Source organism: Ambystoma mexicanum, chromosome 5q (assembly GCF_040938575.1).
Source record: "Ambystoma mexicanum isolate Mex_15411 chromosome 5q, UKY_AmexF1_1, whole genome shotgun sequence".
NCBI lineage: Eukaryota > Metazoa > Chordata > Amphibia > Caudata > Ambystomatidae > Ambystoma > Ambystoma mexicanum.
In genome coordinates, this window is record NC_090933.1 from 921,021,149 (window position 1) to 921,043,870 (window position 22,722).

Here is a 22,722-nt window from a genome sequence, read left to right on the forward strand (position 1 = left end):
TGGTAGGCAGTTGAGAACTTGTAGGTAACTCCACAGGTTTTCCAAATGGTTTGCATGTAGTGGGACATACAATTTGATCCCCTGTCAGATATCACCTCCTTAGCAAAACCTCCTCTGGTAAAAATACCAAGTAGGGCCTAAGCTACAGCCGGAGCTGTAACAGTCTTCATAAGTATAGCTTCAGGAAACCTAGTGGCATGGTCCACTACAACCAGGAAAAACCTGTTGCCTGACCAGGAAAAACCTGTTGCCTGAAGTTGTGGGAGGGTCAAGAGGACCAACAATGTCAATCCTGATCCTCTCAAAAGGAATTCCCACCACTGGGAGAGGCACTAAGGGTGCCACATTCTTGGATCCACTTTTGCCAGAGGTTTGGCAATTGTGGCAGCTTCTGCAGAATGTGTCTACTTCTGTACCCATCTTAGGCCAGTAGAGGTGCAGAGATAGCCTTTCTTTGGTCTTCTTAAAACTTAAGTGACCAGCCAAAGGTACCTCATGGGCTAACTGGAGAAACTGGAGTCGTTTCACTAGAGGTACTACAAGTCTTCTGTAGTCTCTAGGGGTTGACTCAGTTGGTTCACTGTAGAAGAGGCCATCTTCCCAGTGCAACCTATACTTCCCAAGCTCAGTCCCACTGAGCTCAGAAGCTGCCTATTGGCGAAGACCTTCCAAGGTAGGACACTCTCTTTGTCCCTTACTGAAATCTTCTCTGTTGGGACCACCTTCTGCCAGTAAAGACTGCAGCTCAGGATGGTCAACAGGGTCAATATCTCCTAGGTAAGATCCTCTTCTAGATCTGATTTCTCTGCATCTAGTTTGACCATAAAGGGTTGAACCTCACACTCAGCCTCAGCTGGTGTGGGAGTCACAGGTGTGACTTTGGACAGTCTCAGAAATGTCCTTCTGGGCACAGGAGTGCTTGCTGGTTTCTTGCTGGCAGACTTATGTTTCCCCTTTGTCTTTTCTTGTCCTGCAATGGCAGTAAGTAGGTCCTGTGGACTTGGGGTGATAGCTTCCTCCATCATATCCCCAGGAGAGCCTCTTAAGGTTCTCTCCCTTGCAGACCTTGTGAGCTCCTGCTTCCTTCTGCTTGGGGGCCTGGGGGTGCTAGACACAACTCCAAGAGTTTTAAGGCATTACCCAACAGGACCCTCCCAGGTACGTTATTTTGCACACTTACTTTGTATTATTATTTATTTGTTTTGGTTTTAAATGAAAAACCTTTACAAAAGAAAAAAAAAGAAACTCTTTAGTACAAAAACAGAAAACAAATGCCCAACAGATAAATACCAAAAGATCTCCAGAGATAACCACGGGCGACCGAGCTAAGACCAGGCAGGGCCATCATTGTGCTTGAATGTCTGGCTCATGACTTTTGAGCATAAGAGTATGGAAAATGTTTCCAAAACTTTTACTATTTTAGCCGTGAGCATGATTTCTTGGCCTGCAATCAGTCTGTCCCAGAACAGGTCACCCATTAAGCTCTCCTCTTTGGCCACAAATCTTCCGAGCAACGATAGTCTTGTTTCCCAGGTGCCCTTGCACTCCATTAGCAAGTGTTTGAGGGATTGGTGGCTTGGAGGATCGCAATGTTTGCAGAGTTTAATGGCTTTGTCACCCTGGTTTCTTCTGGCCAGTACTTCTCCCGAGTGGGCAATATTGAGTCTTAATCTCAAAAAATTGTTTCTTATGGCTCTATCTGGAAATTTTTGGAGGTAGCGAGGAAGAGAACCCAGTTTTCTATCCACTTTTAGAAAAAGGTTTGGGGGTTGAGATTTCTTACTCAGTCGATGGTATTGATCCAATCTTTTGTTTCCAAAAGCTTTTTTACTTTCTTTGGGTTGCAAATAAGGGTTTCTGGTGATGTTTCAAGCCTGATCAGAATATCTCCAACTTTCTTCTTCAAACCATTAAGTTGCTTTGATTTGGCTTTTTTGAGATGTTCTTTTACTTCAAAGTAGAGTGTAGACTGACTAGCTTATTTCACGATAAAGGGAAAGGAGTTTCCAATCAGCTCCACAACCCAATGAGGTCAAACCCAACTTAAATCTGAGGCTCACTAGTGGAGTACATATTGGGAGGTTTAGTGATTTTTTCCACAGGAGCCCCTCGACTTTGTTCCAGTTGTGATGCCAGAGCAGAGGCTTTGCTTCTAGTCCATACAGAAGTACCGGGACAGCTTTGGCCATATAGTATTTGACGAGAGGAAGAAATGAGAATTTGCAGAATTTACCATTCAATTTCTTCATTTGAGAGATGATCTTTGTGGCTTTGTCCAAAATAAGCATAGACACTTTGTTCTGAGGAGGGGAAGCTAAGATTTCGTAACCAAGGTAAGTAAATCCTTCAACCCGGGGAACTACTTTCCCGTCCAATGCCCATTTTCTAGAGTCCAGATTTTTTTTGGGATGTTTGAAGATAAGAATCTTGGATTTCAAGGGGTTGATTATCAGCCCATTTTGTATAGCATATTCCCCTAGTTTGGACAAAAGCCGCTGCAGACCTATCGCTGAACTGTCCAACAGAACTAAATCGTCCGCATATGCCAACCAGTGAACTCTCCTTCCATTTAGCCTCGGGCTGGCCATTGAAGAAGGGGCCAAAAAATCTCCAAGGTCTGACAGGAATAAATTGAAGAACAGGGGGGCACCAAGACAACCTTGCCTCACTCCTTTAAATACCTGTATTTTATCTGACAGGTGGCCCAGGTCATCCAACCTCACTCTTACAGTAGTGTTCCTATGCAGTTCCATGAGCATTGCTAGTAGAGAAGCTGGAATCCCCCAACTGTGTAGTTTCCGCCACAGAAAGAATCTATCTACTAGATCAAATGCTTTAGACAGGTCGACCCAAGCACCATAGAGCGGAACACCCTCTTTCTCACTTGGGTTTTCACTAAGTAGGTTCAGAATGAGCCCATTTAAGCTGGTAGAAAGCCCTATACTGAATCCTGTTTGGTGTTGAGAGAGGATCTGCTTGGAGTCCACCCAGAGTGTGAGATCTTTTAGAAGCAACCGCATGAAGATTTTACTGTCAATATCAAGGAGGGCGATGGGCGATAGTTTGCTGGGCTTAACCGATCGCCCCCCCTTGAAAAATGGTATGACCAATGCATTCTTCCATGATGGTGGAAAAATCCTGTTTTGCAAGCTTTCCTTAAACAGACCGTTTAGCAGCTTGGCCCACATTTTTGGGTTTTCTTTGAGGACCTGATAGGTGAGTCCATTGGGACCTGCCGCTTTTGATGTGGAGGATGATAGTATAAACTCCTCAATATCTTGTTCCTCAAATGTGAGAGACCAGTGAGTGTCTGGTGGCAAAATAAAGTGGATGGACTCCGTTTGTTTAAAGTTGTTTGACAGATATGCCACCCAATCTTTCTCTGGGACCAGATTGCATAGAGAGCTGTTCTGGCCACTCTCTAATTGGTTCAACGCCGCCCAAAAGTTCCTGCAATTATTTGCATTGAGTAGGTGAAGCATTCTCTCTCCGTCTTCTTGTATTTTCTGATGTTTATGGTTTTTTGACCAGTTTCTATAGGTCTGTTTGGCCAATCTTAGCTCTTCTTTACCTGTAGTTGGATCGTCCTGCCCATTTCTTATGCGACACAATGTTTGTCGCAGGCTTCTCTTTTTCTTTTGCGTTTCTTCATCAAAGAGGTGAAGATGGTCTTGCTTGCTTGCAGCCTCTAATTCACTTGGCGGACATTTAGACCAGACGAAATTCCCGAATTTCTCCGGGTGAAATTCGTCATGCCATAATGAGAGAGGAACTTCTTCGAGAAGTTTGTTCGATGCTTTCCCACCCTGTTTATACTTTGCTACTCTCAGTTTTCCTTTACGACCTTCGATTTCCTGCGTAATATTGAGATACCTAGACTTCTGTATATCAGGAAACAGAAGTTATAAACTTACGTGATCACTTCCCCCTTTCCAATTTAGAGAGAAATTGGGGCAAAGGACAGAGAGTAGGAGAAACGAAAATGTAATCTAGAGTGGACTCAAGGGGCCCCTGATGCCAAGTTGCACCCACTTCATCATCACCCTTGAATATTACGTGGATCATTTCAAGGTCCCAGGAGGTCAAAAAGTCTCTCCACAGTTTTCCTTTTCGTAGTTTGCTCAACTTTGGTTTCACAAGCGAGCTACTCCCGGGGTGGATATAATCTGTGTTTAGATCCCCTTCTAATAAGATATGTGCTCCCTCATAATCGGTCCACACCATTGTGAGCACAGAGTACAGAGATTCCAGGAAATGCTGCAGTTTTGAGTTGGTGGGGTTCCAGTAGATGTTGATGATTGCTATAATGAGGTGAGGGGCCGTCGTTTCCAGTTTTACTTTACATGCTTGGATCCCCACTTCATTGTTGCATAAAGGTAGGATCTCTTTTATGCTGGAGTTTTGAATGCAGTTATCATCCCACCTGCTGGTCTCCCTTTTAGTTTTTGTGAGGCTCGTAAACTTAAGATTGTAAAACCCTCAATCTCAATAGGGTTTACGAGCCATGTTTCCTGCAGTAGCAAAATATCATTTGGTCCCAAAAGTTCCTCTTTCACTTGCTTACTTTTCAGGAAGCTAGGGCCTCTTGTATTCCAGGAAACTACCCTTGGAGCCCTTTGCCTAAAGGCAATTTCCTCAGCCCCCAATTTCAGAATTATTTGGAAGATTATCTCTGGGAGTTTGGCTATAAGGTTCTCATTTATGCTTGATCCTACAACCGTAGTCCTGCCAGACTCTCTTGTATTCCCGGCTGGTCCTTCATTCTTTAAGGTTTCCTCCACTCCAGTTTGTTTTAAGCTGGGGTCAATCTCAAATGAACCCTCCGCACTGGTCTTGTAGACCATCAGGTCATCTCTGGCGAGATCACTTATTATTGAAAAGGGCTTGTTGGGCCCTGTTCGAATTCAGTCTGATTTCCACATAGAACTTGTCCTCCCTTGGTGGAAATTTTACGTACTCGATGACCTCTGATGAAAAAAGGAATAGGTTATGATTTTTTTTGATCTCATATAATAGCACAGATCTACAAAGTGATTTATTCTTATTTTGTTTGACTAGTCTCAGCCACGCTTTTGGCATTTTGAAGTCGCCCACATCCAGTTAATAATTTTTCTTTACAGGTGTAGTGTGCGAAAGTCTGTCATTCTCCTGAGTGGAAGATGCAAGATTTCTGAATTTCCCCATGCCGTTCTGGCTATCGATCTCATTTGATGTAGATCTTAAAACCCCTTCCTCTTCAATATAGGTTGGATGATAAGGGACAGTCTGGGCATTTGGTAGAACTGGTTTTGGTAAGGGATTTCAGAAATATTGGGGCCAATTTTACAGCAGTTTTTGTAGTCACTTTTGTGATTCCTGAATAGGGTTTTCTTGGTGGATCTTTTGTGCCTTATATTTTAAAAATATCGGAGAGATCTTCATGTTTCCATGCCCTAGTTTTTGACATTGTGTCTTCAGGACTTTTTTTGGCGATATTACGCGGTCCATTTGCAAACCTACACTTGAGGTTTCGCCTTTGGACTCTGAAGATCGTTTTTTTGATGCGAGAAGCCCTTTTATTTCCTTTTTTACCGATAACTAATTTGGTGGGATTGTTTTGGTTTGGGTTGGAGCTCTGTAACAAATCAGGAACCAATGTGCTGGATGCGATAGTTTCTGACAGTTGCCCGTCAGTTGGCAGAGCCAGATTTTTTAGAAATTAGTTTGTGCCTGTGTTTTTCATAACTAGATTCTTTTTGTTTTTTGATTTGTTCTGTGCTCTTTTCGACAGCGGTAATGAGGTTGTGGGTTTTGCACTGCGCCCTCTTTTCCTTTTTTGCCTCTTTCTCCCTTTAAACTTTTGAGAAGCCTCTGGAATCCAATTGATTTCATTACGAGATGAGCCTTTTGGGGACTTAACATTCTCTTCCAGAGAACTATCAGAGATCTCTTCTATCGCATCAATGTGCATGTTGGCCAATCTCCTAAATTCTTCTAAAATTGAGTCTGATAATGGAGTATCATCAAAGATTGTACTGTCCTTAGAGGCCTCTTCCCTTATGGGCTGGCTGCAGGTTTGGAGGTTAAAGACTTTCCTCGGAAGATCTTTTAAGAGTTCCTGTGTGGCAGCATTTCCCTTGGTACCGTCCTTCAATAAACTGTAAATTTGGGTAATGTCCAATCCTTGTTTCACACCTTCGACTTGCATTTCTTTTAGGGTGGGAACCAGAATGGTGTTCATGATATTACCTAGAGACACCATAGCTGATTCATTCTTGGACATTTCATTAGTAAGTTCCAACAATAAGCCGGCCTGGGTCTGCACCGCCGATTTTAGAAGTTCAAAAACTGAAACCAGAGAGTTTAAGACAAAACTAAAAGCTGACAGCGTACCGTCACTGGTTAGGGGGGAGTCGCTGCTAGGGGCGATGACAGGGCCATCTGAAAAGGCTTGAGGATTGGCGAGTATTGCCTCATTTTGTATGTTAATGTCTGTAGGCAGAGGGATATTCTGAGGCCTTTCAGGGGGGGGATACCCTTTCTTCGACCTCTTGGGCGCAATCGTGGTGTTGCCATGTGCAAATAGATAGATCGGTCAGGAAATTCACACTTTTATTTCTTTTCCTGGGGAAGTGATCGTTTATTCTGCTCTGTATTTTCTTTGTTGTAATTGTATATTCTAGTCCCCGCTTCCATCCTTTCTGGATGAGGGAGATAGGGGCAGTTTCCTCCATTGTTTGCTGCTCATGCGTGTGAATGAGGGCTTGCACAATTGCCAGGGCTGGCTGACTTGGAGTTTGGATGTGGGCATTATGAGCCACAATCCCTGTCTCCTCCACTCCACCCAAATATGAGCCTTCCTGGCCAGACATGATTTCTGTGCCAGGTGAACTACAAAGTTTCATTTGGTGTTTGGATAATAATAGGCTTGAAAAGAAATGTTTTTTTTTATTTTTTAGTTTAAAAGTAAAGCAGCCTCCCAAGATTCCCAATTTTCAAGCTCCCTATAGGAGCACTTTTCTTCCAAACACGGCAGAGAGCCGCTGTAGGGCTACAAATTAAAGCTCTCCGGTATAAATAATGGGAATCAACAAATTGTATCCAGGCCGGCAATCAGTTACCTTTGTATTGCGCTCCTCAGCGCCAAACAGCCGCACAACAGCCAGCGCCTTTTACACCGACGGGCTTAACGCCGCAAGGGCGGTTGGCTCTGCGCTTTAAGGTTGATAAAAGTCACGTGGTAGGTCATGCGTGCAACGCAGGCCCCGCATCCCCCAGGAAGCTAAGGACACCAGCAAGAGCCCCTTGACAGCTCGCAATGCTAGGATTCCAACAGCAAACAACGTTCATTTTGCAACAGAAGTAAGTTCTTGTAAAATCAACAGCGCTCGCTACTCAGGCGGGTAGCTCTGCACTTTAAGGTTGATAAAAGTCACGTGGTACGTCACGTGTGAAGTGCAAGCCCCGCCTCCTCCAGGAAGCTAAGGATACCAGCAAGAGCCCCTTGACAGCTCGCAATGCTGGGATTCCAACAGCAAACAAAGTTTGTTTTGCAACAGAAGTAAGTTCTTGTAAAATCAGCAGCGCTCGCCACTGGGGCGGTTGGCTCTGCGCTTTAAGGTTGATAAAAGTCACGTGGTAGGTCACGTGTGCAGCGCAAGCCCCGCCTCCTCCAGGAAGCTAAGGACACCAGCAAGAGCCCGTTGACAGCTCGAAATGCTGGGATTCCAACAGCAAACAACGTTCGTTTTGCAATAGAAGTAAGTTCTTGTAAAATCAGCAGCGCACACTTACAGGTATTCTGACAGCCATGTCATTACACTGGATGAGAGCTGGTAACTGGGGAACCATTTGCACAGGGCCTCCAGCTAACTTGGTTAGGGTGTTTGGGTGCCTTAGCAACATCCTCCACTTTGAAAAAACATTCATCAACCACAGTTATGCTGGATCCAGTGTCTCTGATGGCAGGGGTCTCCTGACCATTCACAAGAACACTATCTTTATAATACTCTTTAGTATCATCTGGGATTGAGTTATAGACATCTAAGTTCTGTTGTTCCCAAAGACCCAAGGACACTAAAGAAACACTAGCTGAGACTCCAATGGGCTCATCAGCTAGTAGCTGAAAGTTTCCACTGGTCATATGTACTTCATCCACCTGGGAGACGGCTAAGGAGACAGCGTTGATCCCTGAAGGTTTACCCTTACACTTGGGATCTCCTTTCACATGGCCAGGTGTTAGACAGAAACCTGTGCAGTTCCCTTAGGGACCACTGCAAAAAGTTTAAGACTACAGTAGTAAGCAGTAAACCCAATTGGTAGCAGTCTGCACCACCCAGATTTACCTGGTAGCTGTGGCTGAGCAGTCAGACTTCTCTCAAGAAGAGTTAGGCAGTATATAGAGTATACACAATAGGGCTAAAAATACAGTAGAACAAGCAAACACTGATCAGAGCTTTGGTATAAAAGTATATAATTATTTATTTTAAAACACACTTATGAAAATACACTGGCACTAATATGTTAAGCAAGTTCAAACACAGTCACTATAAGTATATACACCTCCCTAGTTAATTATTCGACAAGTCTAGGTTAAGATACCACTTATTTAGCAAAACAGAGGTGAGTGCGTAACCGTAGATGGCACTCCAATAATTTGTTTAAAAAGGGAGAGAAAAGGCAGAGTAGGAAAATACCACAGTACCAACACTTTTAAGAAACCACAGCAAGTCAAGAAAGGCAGCGTCTACTGTAGAGCAAAATGTTCATAGGCCAGGCCCACTCTTGGAGAGCAAGGCAGAATGTGCCCAAGATCACACAGTGGAAATGCACGAAAAGTCAAAAGAGGTTGGATCAGTTCAGAAAGGGAAAGTTAGCAGGCCTGAGGTCAACCCAGTTAGAAAGTCAAGGATTTACGGGACACCTTGGACAATCTGTTGCAAAGGAGACCAGGCGGGACACAGTACCTGAAATGGTGAGAAAGCTCCAGCGGTGGCAGTTGTTCCTGGCAGCGGGTGCAAGTCGTGGCTTCAACCAGAGGAAGAGATGATCTCGACGAGGAAGAAAGCTGGAGGTCGTTGCACTGCCAGGGAAGAAACCAGCCGCGGAGTTTCCCGATTAAAAGGTACAACCCTTTTATTTGCGGTAGTGGTGAGGCATGGCTATCCGGCCGCCGGGGTGCTTGGCACGGGCGATTCGACCACGAGATGTTCCAGGAAGGCGAAAAAGGCAAACTGGTTGGTCCCACCAGCTCAAAGGGAAGAAGACTCTCCTCGAAGAAGATCTCCTCCGTCGTTGGGGAAGTGCAGCAGGGCTCCACCGGTGGTGTCGTTGTTGTAGATGGCTCAGCTTCTCCCCTCTTCGGATTCTGTAGGTCCTGTGGCCACTTCTGAAGTTCCAGTCCCCAAAGCCCTGCTTTTATGCAGAAAAACCCCCATTCAACCATTCAACAGCCTTACTGTCACTTAAACATGCTAAGTGACGGGTGGGCGGCTCACCACTGGGCCAATCACACAAGAGTGCGACTTGAGTTGCCAAGGCAACTCAGTCCAGGGTGCCTAATCCCACTCCCACACATCCTGTAGACCCCAGACAGAGTGGCACCATTTGGAGGGCTTCTGTGGAGAAGCCCGCCAAAAAGTGGAACAAAGGGCTCGACTTGGGTTAGAGTTTCAGAGGCAAACACAAACGCCATTTTAAAACAGAGTCCTGTAAAAAGACCCAACCTGGGAATAAATATTAAATAAATAACCCAGCGTTATTTTTAACATTGCACCAAAAAGTGGTGCGTTTAAAATGAATGGGAAAATCCCATAGGAAATATTCCGGTGGAATATTTCGCGTGGTATCCACTGCCACCAGCCAGAAACTCGACAAGGGGGGACTGGACAGTGCCCCCTTGGAAAACAGACGCATGGGCAATCGAATTACCCCTACCAGTACTTCCACAATATGATGGTTTGTACTGGTTCTGTTCACAATTTGAGACTAGTGAAGCCAATGGTGACTTTACATGCCCTGGGAGACAGTAGTCAGTCCCAGGGTATGGAGTCTATGTTTGGGGGTCACTATGACACCCCTGCATTACTGCACTGAGGGTGCTGTGTAACACACCTACCAAAAACACATGAAGCCCTATGGAGTAAAAGACCCCATAGCCCATAAAACACATTTACAGTCAAAGGATATCTCAAATCATGTCTAAGAGTGGGAGAAAAAGAGTCCCACTCTTAGCAGGAGAAAAAATTAAACCTCAAAAAATCCAGCAAAGCTTCTGGGGGACTCACTAGGTTTGGGAAATTAGCCTTAACAGAGAATTCTCCCTAACACAAGCCTTGGAAATGAAGAAGAAAGGGATTCATTCACCTAGTTTCCTCAACAGAACACAGTACCTTGTTCCAATGGTGCAGCTGGTGCCCTGGCAGTTGTTCCTGTTGGTTTCCCGCAGACCCACGATTCCTGGAGCTTCGTCGAGAAGGACGACATCTAAAGGGGGTCTGCACCACACAGGGATGAGGCTGGCAGCAGCGACACGGAACAAAAGGTGCGCTCCTTAAAAACAGGAGAGGCTCTTCAGGTGGCTATCCGGACCACTACAGCAGTGTGCAGTGATTTCGACCACGGAAGAGGATCCCCTGGCTGTAGAAGATGAGCTGGTTATCCCCACCAAGCTCAAGGGAAGAAGACTCCGGACTGGTTCTTCTCTGAGTCGTTGAAGGGAAGATAGCTCAGGACTGCAGCAGGGCTTCACCGGGCGGGGTAGTTGCAGCAGCCGTCGTTCTCTCCGCTTCTCTTCGGTTCCTTGTAGTTCCACTGGCGACTCTCTGACTTCTAGCCCAAGAGAATTGCCTTTTATGCGAAAAAACCCCATTCACGCAGCCTGGCTGTCAATCACCCAGCAGGGGGATTGTCCAGCCCGGACAACTACCCTGGCCAATCATGACAAAGTGCGACTTGGGTTTCCTAGGATACCCTGTGCAGGGGGTGACTACACCCCTCCCTCACATTCAGCCCACCTAGACACCCAGGCGCCTTGAGGACGGCTTCTGGGCAGAAGCCTGCCAAAAAGACAGTGAACAAAGAAGGCGAACCTAGTTTGCCACGCAAAGTAAAACATAAGGAAGACTTTAACAAAAAGAAATGGCGAATAAACCCAACCGGAGCCAAGAGAAAGACGATTTGGTCAAGCGGGTTATGTTCGAGGCTAATATAATAGCCAAGAACAGTACCACGTTTATCTAATATAATCGGGGTAGAAAAGTTAGGGTAGATACCACTGCCACCAGCCAAGTCTAAATGTTAAAAGAGCGAAACAATGCTCTAGGAGGTACAGATAAAAAGGGATACGAGTCAACCCTTTCCAGTACTCCATGGAAGATGGGGTGTACTGGATCTGTGGTAGACTGACTAAGTAAAGGTAATGGTAACTTTACCCTTTTCTGGGGGACAGTAGTCGCCTCAGAAATGGAGTCGAGGGAAGTCTCAAAGACAACCCTGTGCCACTGCACTGAAGGTGCTGTGTGACACACAACATGGGGGCTACTGAAGTGGTGTACTTCAGAGTCCACAATCACAAAAACAAGTAGAAAGACATAGCAAAACCCAGGTAAGAGTGGGGGGAAAGCTCTCACTCTTACCAAGTGGACAAAAATAAACTCCAGAAGTCCAGCAAAGCTGCTGGGGGACTCACTAGGTGAGGGAAATTAGCCATAACGGAGAATTCTCCCTAACAGCTGCTGTGTGCTTTTTATGGGGCAATGTCAACTATTCACAGCACAGCCAAAACATATGCTGTGGCATCATACCCATAATTCTCAGCCGCACTGCTATATTTCGTGAGAGTACCTGAATTTCTCAACAGAACTGATGTAATGGTACATTACCAACATGTGTCCACTCAAAAACTGTAGAACAGTGTCTGAGCTCTTCTATCCATTCTCCAAAGTGGATGTGCTATACACTGGTGGGCAGTGTGAGAAGACTCTAAGACTTGTACTCGTCATGATTTCTCCATCTCCTATTTCGACTAGTGAGTGACCCTGCCAAAAACCTACCCCATTTCAAAGGCGTCTGCCTCATTATAAATCTTGTGATTTATTTGTAGGATAGTCATTTCAAACAGGTATAGAGCTTGGGATGAGCCAGCCATGTCAGGCGAACCTTAAATGAGACTGACAGTGCCCCCCCCCCACCACTCTATGGACCTTTCAGAGTCAATAGCATGTCAGGAAATTTAGCTCAGTGGATTATCAATCCTGTTGCATAGATTAATGTTTCATCTGCTGGTTGTAATCCTATCAACAGTTCAGTGAGTTACTGTGTATTCTAAGGGTGTAGAAGTAGGACACCGACACACAGGTAGGTATGCTTTTGGCTATAGACTTTTATTAAGTCCAAATAAAAGGAAAAATCCTACCTGTCCCTATTTCTAAAAAGGGTTTCCATGCCTCTAACAAACTAAGGATTCTGTCAGGAGGTCCATCAAAAACCAAATAGTCCTCTGTTTTGTCAAATCCCATTTCCTTCCCTTACACTCTAAATAAACTAAGGAAAAGGGGGTGATCTTCTTGGTTCTGAAGAATCGCTCCCTTCTTCGGGACAACACCTCAAAATTCACTTGTAGGAAAAAGTAAGTGTTCTTCTTCAAGGGCACAAATCAAAAACTCTCAAAAAGGTTCCTTGGAGGGCCTTTCCACCAAAGCATATTGAATATAAAGTCTCATATCTTCACAGTGTTAGGCGGATGACTCCCTCCCCCTACCCTTCCTCAGGTTTCTCACAGTACCAGGAGAACTATTGGAACGTCTCCCTTCCCCAGGTCTTTCTCAGACTTCTTACAGTGGCAAGAGAATGACTACCTTTGCTTGGCTGTTTTCACAACGCTCACAAATACCAGGGGAAATGACTCCCTTCACCAGGTTATTCTTAGCTTGGTTTCGCCACCAACCTGGCTTAGCACTTGGGCAGGCACTGCAACTATTAAGAACAATGTTCACAACACTGTGTCAAGGGTAGTGCTTTCCTTCTCCTTGCTTTCACTCTTGGATTCACAGTCAGCCTGGATCACTTCTCTGCCCGGTTCTGTGACTATGAAGATCAACAAGGATACCCTGGGCTGCCTTTAGGGGGTCGGGTCCCAGACTGAAACTTTATGTTATCTATGCACAGTCCACCTGGTGTACTCTCGCGCCAGGTACTGTGACTATGAGGATGCTTTTCTGGGTGCGGGTCCCAGACGCACACTTTCTATCTTCTCTCTCAGGGTCCACAGACCCTATATTCACAACTTTGTTTGTTTTCCCAGGCTCTTAACCACTTGGTTGGAGCCCCGGTCGGTAAATGGTTGGTCCTGGATTCCTGGCCACCTGTGGTCGGCTGTGGGGCTCATAAGAGCTTTGTTTGGTTTGCGGTAGTTCAGCAGCACCAATATTCTTCCTGGTAGCATTCGTGCTACCCAGACTTCAAGATCACCTAGAGCCTTCATCCACCAGCCAGCTTGTCCCTTCTTCACGCCGGGGCTGGCTCCGGAGCTTCTGGCTTCTTCGGCGGCGTCCTGGTAACCTCGTTTGTGCACACGGAACCAGCTCTCACGGTTCCTTGAGGAAGGACTGACTACTCTGGAAAGTCCTTCTTCTTTTTCGATCCCATAGTTGGAGTTAGCTGTATCAGATGGTCTGGTCTGCTCTGCTCACTTTGGTTCTGTGGGGTACTCCTTAGTACTCTGCACCTCTTCCTTGTCACAGTACTGAATTTACTAGTCTCTTAGAGTCAACAGAGTTCTTCTTCGTCTTAGTGTTTTAAAAGGGGACTCTACTTGGGTAGTCCCTACTCTTCCTTTTCCTAGTACTTCCTATACTGGTAGTATAAGAAAAACATATAGCAACATTAGGAATAGTATTGGCAGGGGTTGCTGAGGAAGGTGGGCTAGTTAAAGTGGGCTGTAAGTTCTCCCCAGGTTGTCACTAATCCCGTAGGGGTCTTCCCTCCCCATGGAATTCACCCACGGAGTACCACCCCCTGGGGGACTATCGGATAGCGGCCTCACTTCCCTGGCCTCAGGAGAAGGGCCTCCCCCCAAGGGGGAAGTGACAACATCCGGGGATTCATCACAGTATGCAGAAGAGATATGTGTTTAAAATTCAGAGCACACAGGTTTGAATAGCTGAGATGACCTAGCTTCCCACTTAACAGGGCCAATGGTTCAGAACACACAAGTCTCATCAGGGCTGCTGTACTTGGAATGCTTTACTCTCCAGGCAAAGCATCTGCATAGAAGCAAGTGAAGCATCTGATGAAACAAATGTCCAGCATAACTCCCAAAAGCATTTAATAGATGCATACAAAACCCAGCAACATGAGTGGGGGATAGAAGCAGAGCACAAGCAAAATTGGGAGGCAGGATAATAAGGAAACCGATCAACAGCAGGTGGTAGAGAGAGAAATGGAACAAAGCGACACAGAAGAAGGGAAGTAAAATAATCTAAAACAGTGGAAGTAAGATCATCAACAGTAGAGAGTGCAACACAGAAAATGGGAAAGGAAAGCAAGCAGCTAGAGTAATGATATGAGAGAGACAAAGGAAAAGGGTAAACAGGAGAGAGAGGGACAGACAAGTTACAGCAATGAAGGCATCAAGGCAGATGAGGTAAGCAGCAATAATAGGATTCAGAGACTGAACGGGCAGAGTGACAGAGCAACAGACCATACCAGGTGGAATAGCAAGTAGTAGGATGCAGAGTAACAGAAAGTGAGAGCCAGAGTAGCAATGGCAAGGAGAGAGAGAGTAAAAACATGATAGAGAAGCCATGAAACAGAAGTAGTGGAAGGGAAGTAATGCTGGTAAAGGTAGGTCCTTGATTTTTGAATACCCAATGTAACTAGCTAGTAGCTGCTTCTGTAGCTCTAGCAATTTTTTTTGTACAGAATTCCTGTCTCCATGTATCATAAAGATCCAGATGTGTAGTATACACCTGAACATTATTCTGTGGGAGATTGTTTTCCACTAGTGTAACACATGATATGAATCCAGTGAACTTTGATATACGACAGGTTTGTTTCTGATGTTTTCGAAAAACAGTTAACTTTATACATGCATTGGAAAAATGTCAGATACACTTTGATCCTTTGGGAAGGAGAAAACTAATGTTAACTCCCTTTAATTTGGATTTACTGTCTAACTCAAAAATAGGTGGAACAATACTCCCACCTCAAAATCATTTCTAGAGCACTGCTCTCACTTATAAGGGATAAGTGCCCCTCTCACTTATAAGAGATATAATGCCTGTTGTAGTGAATTTAGGCTATCCAGCCTAAAATGTTCTTCAGCTATCGCAAAGCCACCACCTTAATCCAACTAAGAAAATACTCCAGGGACTGCAGATATTTCCACTCTTCAAGTTCCTTTGCATCATTAAGTGTCCTCTAACACTCCAGATCTCCAGCCCTATCTTCTGGATCCTTATGGTCCTGGTTGGTCCAATTCTCCAAGCTGACTGCGGCTTCAAAACGGATTTGCCCCGGCTTTATACAGGCCTCTTTCCTCTTGGCTTATTCTACCTATGGTCTCTGATTGGATGGCCCTGGATCTCTGGAGTCTTTGGACAAAAGCTTAACTTGCTTCTGCATGCTCCTGCCAACACAGGACAGTGGCATCCCGAAACTTGGACAGCCTTGGTGGCCTTCTTTGTTGTGAGGGATGTACGGACCCTCAATCTGCGACTCACTTCTGGCAGATCGCAGTCCTTCAGTGAATTTTACTACCCTAGCAGTGCAGCTGTCTCCCAAGACTATGCTTCTCTTTGGTTCCTGGTAAGTGCTCATAGTGATGCCTGCTGTCAAAGGAGATACTGTGGAGCAGATCCGTGTGTACCATGTCTCTTTGTCTTTGCTGTCAGCTCACAGGTCCAACCTCCTGTTTCCTGCAAGGGTCCATCCTGGGGCAGGATGCTGTGACGTCAGGCTGTGGCTTGCTTTTCTGTCACTTAATCAGTTCTTCGTGGGGTTGTTTCCCTGGGGGACCCCCACAGACCAGTGGAGGTGGGGCTACTCTCTGATTTAGGACTTCAGAATCTACTGTGGTGCTTGCCTGGGGTTCTTGCTGGTTTAAGAACCCTATCCCTTTGACCTCAAACGAAAACAGAGCCAACTTCATCATCTTCAGATAGGATGTCATCAGGATCATGGAGGGTCTTGGAAATAGGTCTCAAAGCTACCACCCTATTATATCCAGGCAGCCCACAAGCCCATCTCCAGGCTTTAGTCAGGGTCAAAATTGTGCAAACATATAATGAGGAGCCTTAATTATGATGCGCCAATAATCTTTCAATGTAGCCAGTGGATCACACTCTTCTTTAGTCAGATTGGCTTTGTGTCTAATTGTTGACCTTCATACTGTGGTGTGCTTATAAATGCATATTGGGTAGCATTTGTGAGAGCAGGAATAAAATTGCACTTAATTCTGTAATTAAATGATTTTGGTGGAATGGTTTGATCTCTAGTCTCTGTGAAATGTAGATTCAATTTACAATGTTCGAAAAAAACTTTATTTGATTGTTAAAAGCAGAATCTTTCTCAATTAATACACATTATTTCCCTGTATTCAATCTGTGAACATGTTCCTATTCTTGTGCTTTCTTCGGGAACTCCCTAACCCGCATTGTGGTTGCATTTGTGACCTTGTCCAATAAAGGTGAGGCATGTGCAGTTGCCATGGATCAACTGGTGCTTGCAGCCGCTTCTTGTCCTGATCATAGTAATGCAGTTGAAAGTGCCTCAGAGAAGCTTGCCTTCAAAGAATAGTTGGAGGAGAGCTCGAGCTTTGATTATATGAAGTGAAGCTAACCAATTGGTGGGCCTATATGTTTCAAGGATGTGACAGGAAGCTGATATTACCATTAACCCGATTTCTGATGGTAATTGAAAATCGACTGAATTCATTGCCAGTGGAAGCTCAAGGAGATCAATGTCTTGCATAGTTGAATGTGATCTTGGCAGGGGTATTGCTAAGTGATTGCTAAGGGATGGCTAAGGGATGGCTAAGGGATTGTCAACGGACAGATCTTTTCCTGATGAAGTGTACTATTGTGTGTTTGTTTGTAAAATATTTTTAAAGGTTTGTAATAAACCGATAAAAATAAATAAAAAAAATAAAAAATAAAAAAAAAGAAGCTAACCAAACAAATGTCGCTGGAACTGACTAGATGCCATGACACTTGTACTACCATCTGGACCCATCTGTGTTTTGACACAAACATCAGCCACACTGGGAGTGCCCATAGGGCTTCTGGGCCTATGGGAAGTAGGGGCCACTTGTTAAGGTCAATGGACAAGGTGAATGAGGTACTAGAGGCTGTCTGTCTCCGACAGACCACATTACCCAGACTCCCTGGTGGCCATTTTGATGGGCCACCTATGTAAGTTTACAGACCACATTGGTACAAGCTTTGCATTTTGGGGAGCAACGCCTTACCTCCTGTTTGGCTGATCTGTAGTATTCTGCTTTTCATCTCATTGGGAGTGAAGCACACGCACCTGACACCTGTGCCACTCCCAGTTCCAGCTTGTTGTGTTCTCTCCTGCCCCACCCTATTCAGTAACACTGAACCTGGAACGAAAAAACAAAATACAGAGTATTACACATCAGCAGTACACTTAATAAACCGAACTCTGTGCGCAGGCTAGCTTGAAGACTGTCTTTTGGACTAATGTGAATACATATATTAGCACCCAAACTTGCAGCCACAGGAGGTTAACGACTACAAGTCAAACCATGCACCCTCCCAAAAAACAAATATGATTACGTACATTGGAACGTAAACTTCAAGCCAAAGGAGGTTAACTCCTTTGCCCCACAAGCAAGGCAAACCCTGCAAGGGTGTAAGAAACAACTGCTTGTAGGGGTGTGTAAAAAGTATTTCTACCGACACCGTAGGACGTCCTGTGCCAAGACAGATGATAATATCAATGCCAAATCAGCACACTGAACAAAGGGGTAAGAAATGCTTGCTGGTAAAAGTGCAGGCCCCCCTTTCATATGGTGCCAAGCTGGCACAGATATTATCACCCTCTAGGCCGAGTTTGGCCTTCTGCTCCAAAATGTCCCCTGAATCCTCTTTCTGTGCCTCGGGCTCCTATCAGCCGGTTGTACGCTTCCTTTCCTCCTCTATGTCTGGTCTCTGTGAGGGTCTGAGAAACAACCTTCAGCAGGCTTTCAGCTTGCTCTTGTTTCCTGGCTCGGACCTCAGCCAGGATCTGAGATATAGTCCTCAGCAGGTTGTACGCTTCCTTTCTTCCTCTATGTCTGGTCTCTGTGAGGGTCTGAGAAACAACCTTCAGCAGGCTTTCAGCTTGCTTTTGTTTCCTGGCGCAGACCTCTGCCAGGATCTGAGATATAGTACTCAGCAGGCATTCTGCAGTTTGTCTCGCTTTGGTTCAAGGCTCAACCAGTGTCTGATACAGCCCTCAAGAGGCTTTCAACATCTTTTTATTCTCTGTATCTGATCTCGTCAGTGTCGGAGATGTCCCCATCTGCAGCTTTCACCTTCCTCGGCTCACTTCCTTCGATCTCTAGGTCAGTAGCCCGGTCTGTGCCTTTCCCTCTCGCAAACGGGCCCTTTTTATATTGCTACTCTGATTAATTAGTAGCACTTCGGATTTGTCCTTCAGTAACTTTCTCCCTCCCTTGTGTCAGAATAGGTATAGCCCGTATTTATTGGTGATTTCCCTGGGACATTGGTTTTCTCACTCAGGGTATGCAAATGTGCATCTATTCATTTCTTCTATGGTGGCCGAAGGCTTAAAACCCCTGTCTGCCATTTTTAACTTGGGCATAAGTGCAAAGGTGGCCTTGCAGTTAGGCAAGGCTGGGGTGCCTTTTCTTACCAAATGTGGTGTACTTATAGGGCTCCCAAAAAAATGTTAGGGAGCTGCTTTGGTGATCCTTCCCCCTCGTGAAGGACCCATGAGACTGGGCCGATTTCACGAAGCGAGGACAGGGAGGCTCCTGAGTTGGTCTAGGGGAGAGTAAAGAGGTGGGAAGAGGCATCAGTCGGTGACACTACACTGCAAAGCAGGGAAGATAATTTAGGGCTAGCCAGGACAGAGGAGGGCCAAATGTTTGGACACACTTCTCTACCAAACTGCAACAGGGCAGAACACACCATCTGGCAAGGATGCCTCTCCTTCCACCTTAAAAAGGACTCTTCGGACCCGCCACCACGGGAGAACAGGCCCAGCTAAGTCTTGGAGGCTGAGGTCTGACAGACCATGGGAACACCAATCTGCCCGAATTTGGGGGTCTGGGAAGGAGAGGGTGGGAGGACCAGACAATCGAGATAAAGGCACCCTCCTCTAGAATAGTGATAAAGGCACCCTCCTGTAGAAGAGAGGTCGTTGGGAACACATCTTTGAGTATGAACACGTTGGCACCCTTGGAACTTTAGTTAACACTGGCCTCAGACATTTGATTTTGAGAACTTCAGAAACATTGAGCACCACATTTACGGCCCTGGGGAATCCTTGATTAAAAACCCCCACAGGCCTGGCTGTGGCCTTAGCTCCTAAATCTTGGAGCCATCATCCTCCCACGTTTTATTATTGAGATTGCCATCCTGACGTCATAGGTTTTCTTTACATATCTCTTAAATAAAGCCCTTAAAACCTGGTCTCTGGGTAGCAGTTCTGCTAACACAGTGACAAGCATTCGTTCTCCCGACCTGTCATGCTTGGCATAAAATGGCAGTACTGAGGTGACTGAAGAGGCACTTGTAATCATAAAAGCACTTGGGCTTGTGGGATTTACCTTGTATATGAGGACTATATATGTCTATGGTTGGGTATATGAGGCTGCACGTAGCATAATTTAGCAATCCATTTAGCATGTTATGACTTTGTCTGGTAGGTGAGCCTTTAACTGGCATTAGATGGCAGTAACTGGCCATATGAGTCTGAACTGTCATAAGAAGGCACTCCTAAAGGCCTAAAGGCATATGATGGCTAAGCTGGGTTATCCCCTGAAATAGCATAACTGTGCCCATTGGCATATTAATGCAGCGCCATAGTTAATGTATGATTGGAAATTAGAATAGCCTTTGTTCCGCTTTAGTTATTGTTTTTTTATTATTTTTTTGTTATTATACGCTTTTGTTATTTTATTAACCTTACACTTGTTATAGGTGTTGATTTTAAAATTTTTGAAGCCACTATAGTTTACGGTCATATGATGTTAGCTCCAGTGATATCCTCAGGGCGAAAGGTCATGCAGTGATACTTCCTTTGTTTCATAAAATGCATAATGTCACTTCCGCGACCCCTGGCATTTCAGTGAATGGTGTTCCCGTTTGGGAGAGGGTTGGGAATGTGGGCACAGAAGGTTGAGAAAGAGCCAAAAGTAAATGAAAACAAAACGGAAGGCAGAGCTAGCCCCTGGTCCTCACCAGAAGACTTTCACAGGCTTTATTCCAGGAGGATAGAGGTGAACAAGCGTCAGTCCATCTGACTAGCAGTGAAGTACAGCGCCTAGATAGGCCCAGGTCGCACGGCACACCAGGGACCAACAGAGGGAGCAGAAGGCAGAGCTAGCCCCTGGTCCTCACCAGAAGACTTTCACAGGCTTTATTCCAGGAGGATAGAGGTGAACAAGCGTCAGTCCATCTGACTAGCAGTGAAGTACACCGCCTAGATAGGCCAAGGTCGCACGGCACACCAGAGGGAGCGGAAGTGCAGAGCGAAGGGTGGGATAAGGCTGAGAGGACAGGCGTAGAAAGTCAAGAATGAGACAAAGGTTAATGACAAAAAAGGGATGCGGATCTAAGGCCTCAATGGATGATTTTAGCAGGCCCTATTTCACGTGATAATCAGTGAACAAACATCTGTCAACCTGACAAACAGTGCTGCACAAGCCCTTAGTTGGCCTGGATCATGTGGTCCCGCTGGGAGGCAATGAGGGAGTGGGGGCCCAGAGAGAATGATAGAAGAAGGCGACGAGGGCGGGAAGAGGAGCTAAAAAGAAAGAAAATGTAAACAAAAGGGGAAGGGGATATAACCAGAAGACGCTCCCTTAAGATTTTGGTGTATCCTATTGCAGGAGGCAGTCAGTAAACAAATGCCGCTCAACATGGCTAGATGTCTCGCACCGTCATCCGGACCAACCCCCATCGACATCAGGAGTCTCCCAACAGGCCTCTTTAGATATGCCCAGTGGTCTGCTTTGCCCATATACCATTAGGGGAGAAGGGCCCACTTGCTACGGTCAATGGGCAAGACAAATGGGGCTAGAGGCTCCGTGGCTCCCTTGGACCACATTACCCGGACTCCCATTGGATCCTGCAGGAGTCCTTGATGGACAGCCTATGTAAGCCCACACCCCATATTGGCGTTCTGGTAATCCATGCCTTACCATCTGTTTGGCTGGTCTCTGGTCTTCTGCACTGCATTTCCGTTTGGGAGCAACTGACTTCTGCTTCACTGCCAAGTCTATCTTCAGTCGTTTGTGTGATCTCCTGCTCCCCACGCTTCGGCAACGCCGTACCTGGAACGAAGAACAGAACACGGGGTTAACAAACATAATTTAAGGCCTCGCAAAATCTACTCGTCCACTAGTATTTGTCCGTACATGACCACGCTGGCAGCCTACTTGGAATGTTTTTTTTTTAATGTTACTTTAACTGCATTCGATGTAATAATCACAGTTGTCCACTTGGTGGTAGCAGTGCACACAGAATTTCAATATCCTATTTCGTTATGGAGAAATAACTGTTTTCTAAACCTACAATTAGGGCAAATTACATGCCATGACTTATTTCCAGTAATTCTTCAGAATGGCAACCAAGTGGAAGCCTACGAATAAATATTTGTTAAGATGTCACTGAAAATGTACATAACTAAAGTCTCTGGAAAATACTTTTAGGCAGGAATATTTTAAGCCCTAGTTAATAAGGGCCAAATATATTGCCCATGGGCCCTGTACAGCCCGCCATATTGCACTTTGGAACCCACACCATGCCAATGACTTTCATAATGAAATGCAGCCCGCTTCAAGTGCTTGAAAAATAGCAGAAAAAGTAGGCTGCACTGCAGTCGACAGTCTGCTTGTTAGAGAATTTTGCTGACGCTTTTTTGGATCTGCACATGCATTAAAAGTGAGGGCCTGATTTACAAACGCATTTTGCAATGACGCAATCCCATAGAAAAGATTTTTGTGAATCAGGCTCTGTGTGTCTTCTGAGACATGCAGTCCGAATGCGAAGCCAATAAACAATCAGCAATATGGGAGCCATGCACGCATACATGAGCGCGTTTTGTCGGCGTCACTGTTGATGCCAGAAGAGTGAACCGTCACCCTGAAGACCATCACTGACTGCATTCATCTTGACCTACTGGTGTGCAGACCCTCACTGGATGGAGCGTTTGCCTCCCTGCATCCTTGGCCTACCCGGAGACCCTCGCTGCCCGCAGACCTTTGCAGAGCTTCGCTTTGCCACCCCGGGTAAGAGGGTGTCAGTAAATGTGAGGGATCTGAAATGAGAGTTGGACACAAAGTTGTAATTTTCTCAACATTTGTCATGTTTATTAAAATGAAAAGGGGGGTTGGGATGACGGCCTATCTGTCCATATCCTAATAAGAATGTTCCTGCCTATCAAACTAAAGCTAAAGAAAATTGACTTTGTGTCCAAATATATTTGACCCTCAAACTAACATATACAGCCAAATTGTGCAAGGTAAATGTGTCTGTTTTCAGCTAAACA

At 45.4% G+C, this 22,722-nt stretch overlaps 1 protein-coding gene across 1 annotated transcript in view; it reads right to left on the bottom strand.

Moving 5' to 3' along the window:
* The window catches only part of RGS22 (regulator of G protein signaling 22), a 1,706,064-nt gene that overhangs the window by 1,330,862 nt on the left and 352,480 nt on the right, over positions 1-22,722 (bottom strand). The window contains exons 8-9 of the mRNA XM_069621432.1: positions 21,374-21,505; positions 17,447-17,581 (exon numbers count right to left, since the gene is read on the bottom strand). Of these exons, the coding sequence (XP_069477533.1) occupies positions 17,447-17,581; positions 21,374-21,505 (267 nt within the window). The remainder of the gene's footprint in view (positions 1-17,446; positions 17,582-21,373; positions 21,506-22,722) is intronic.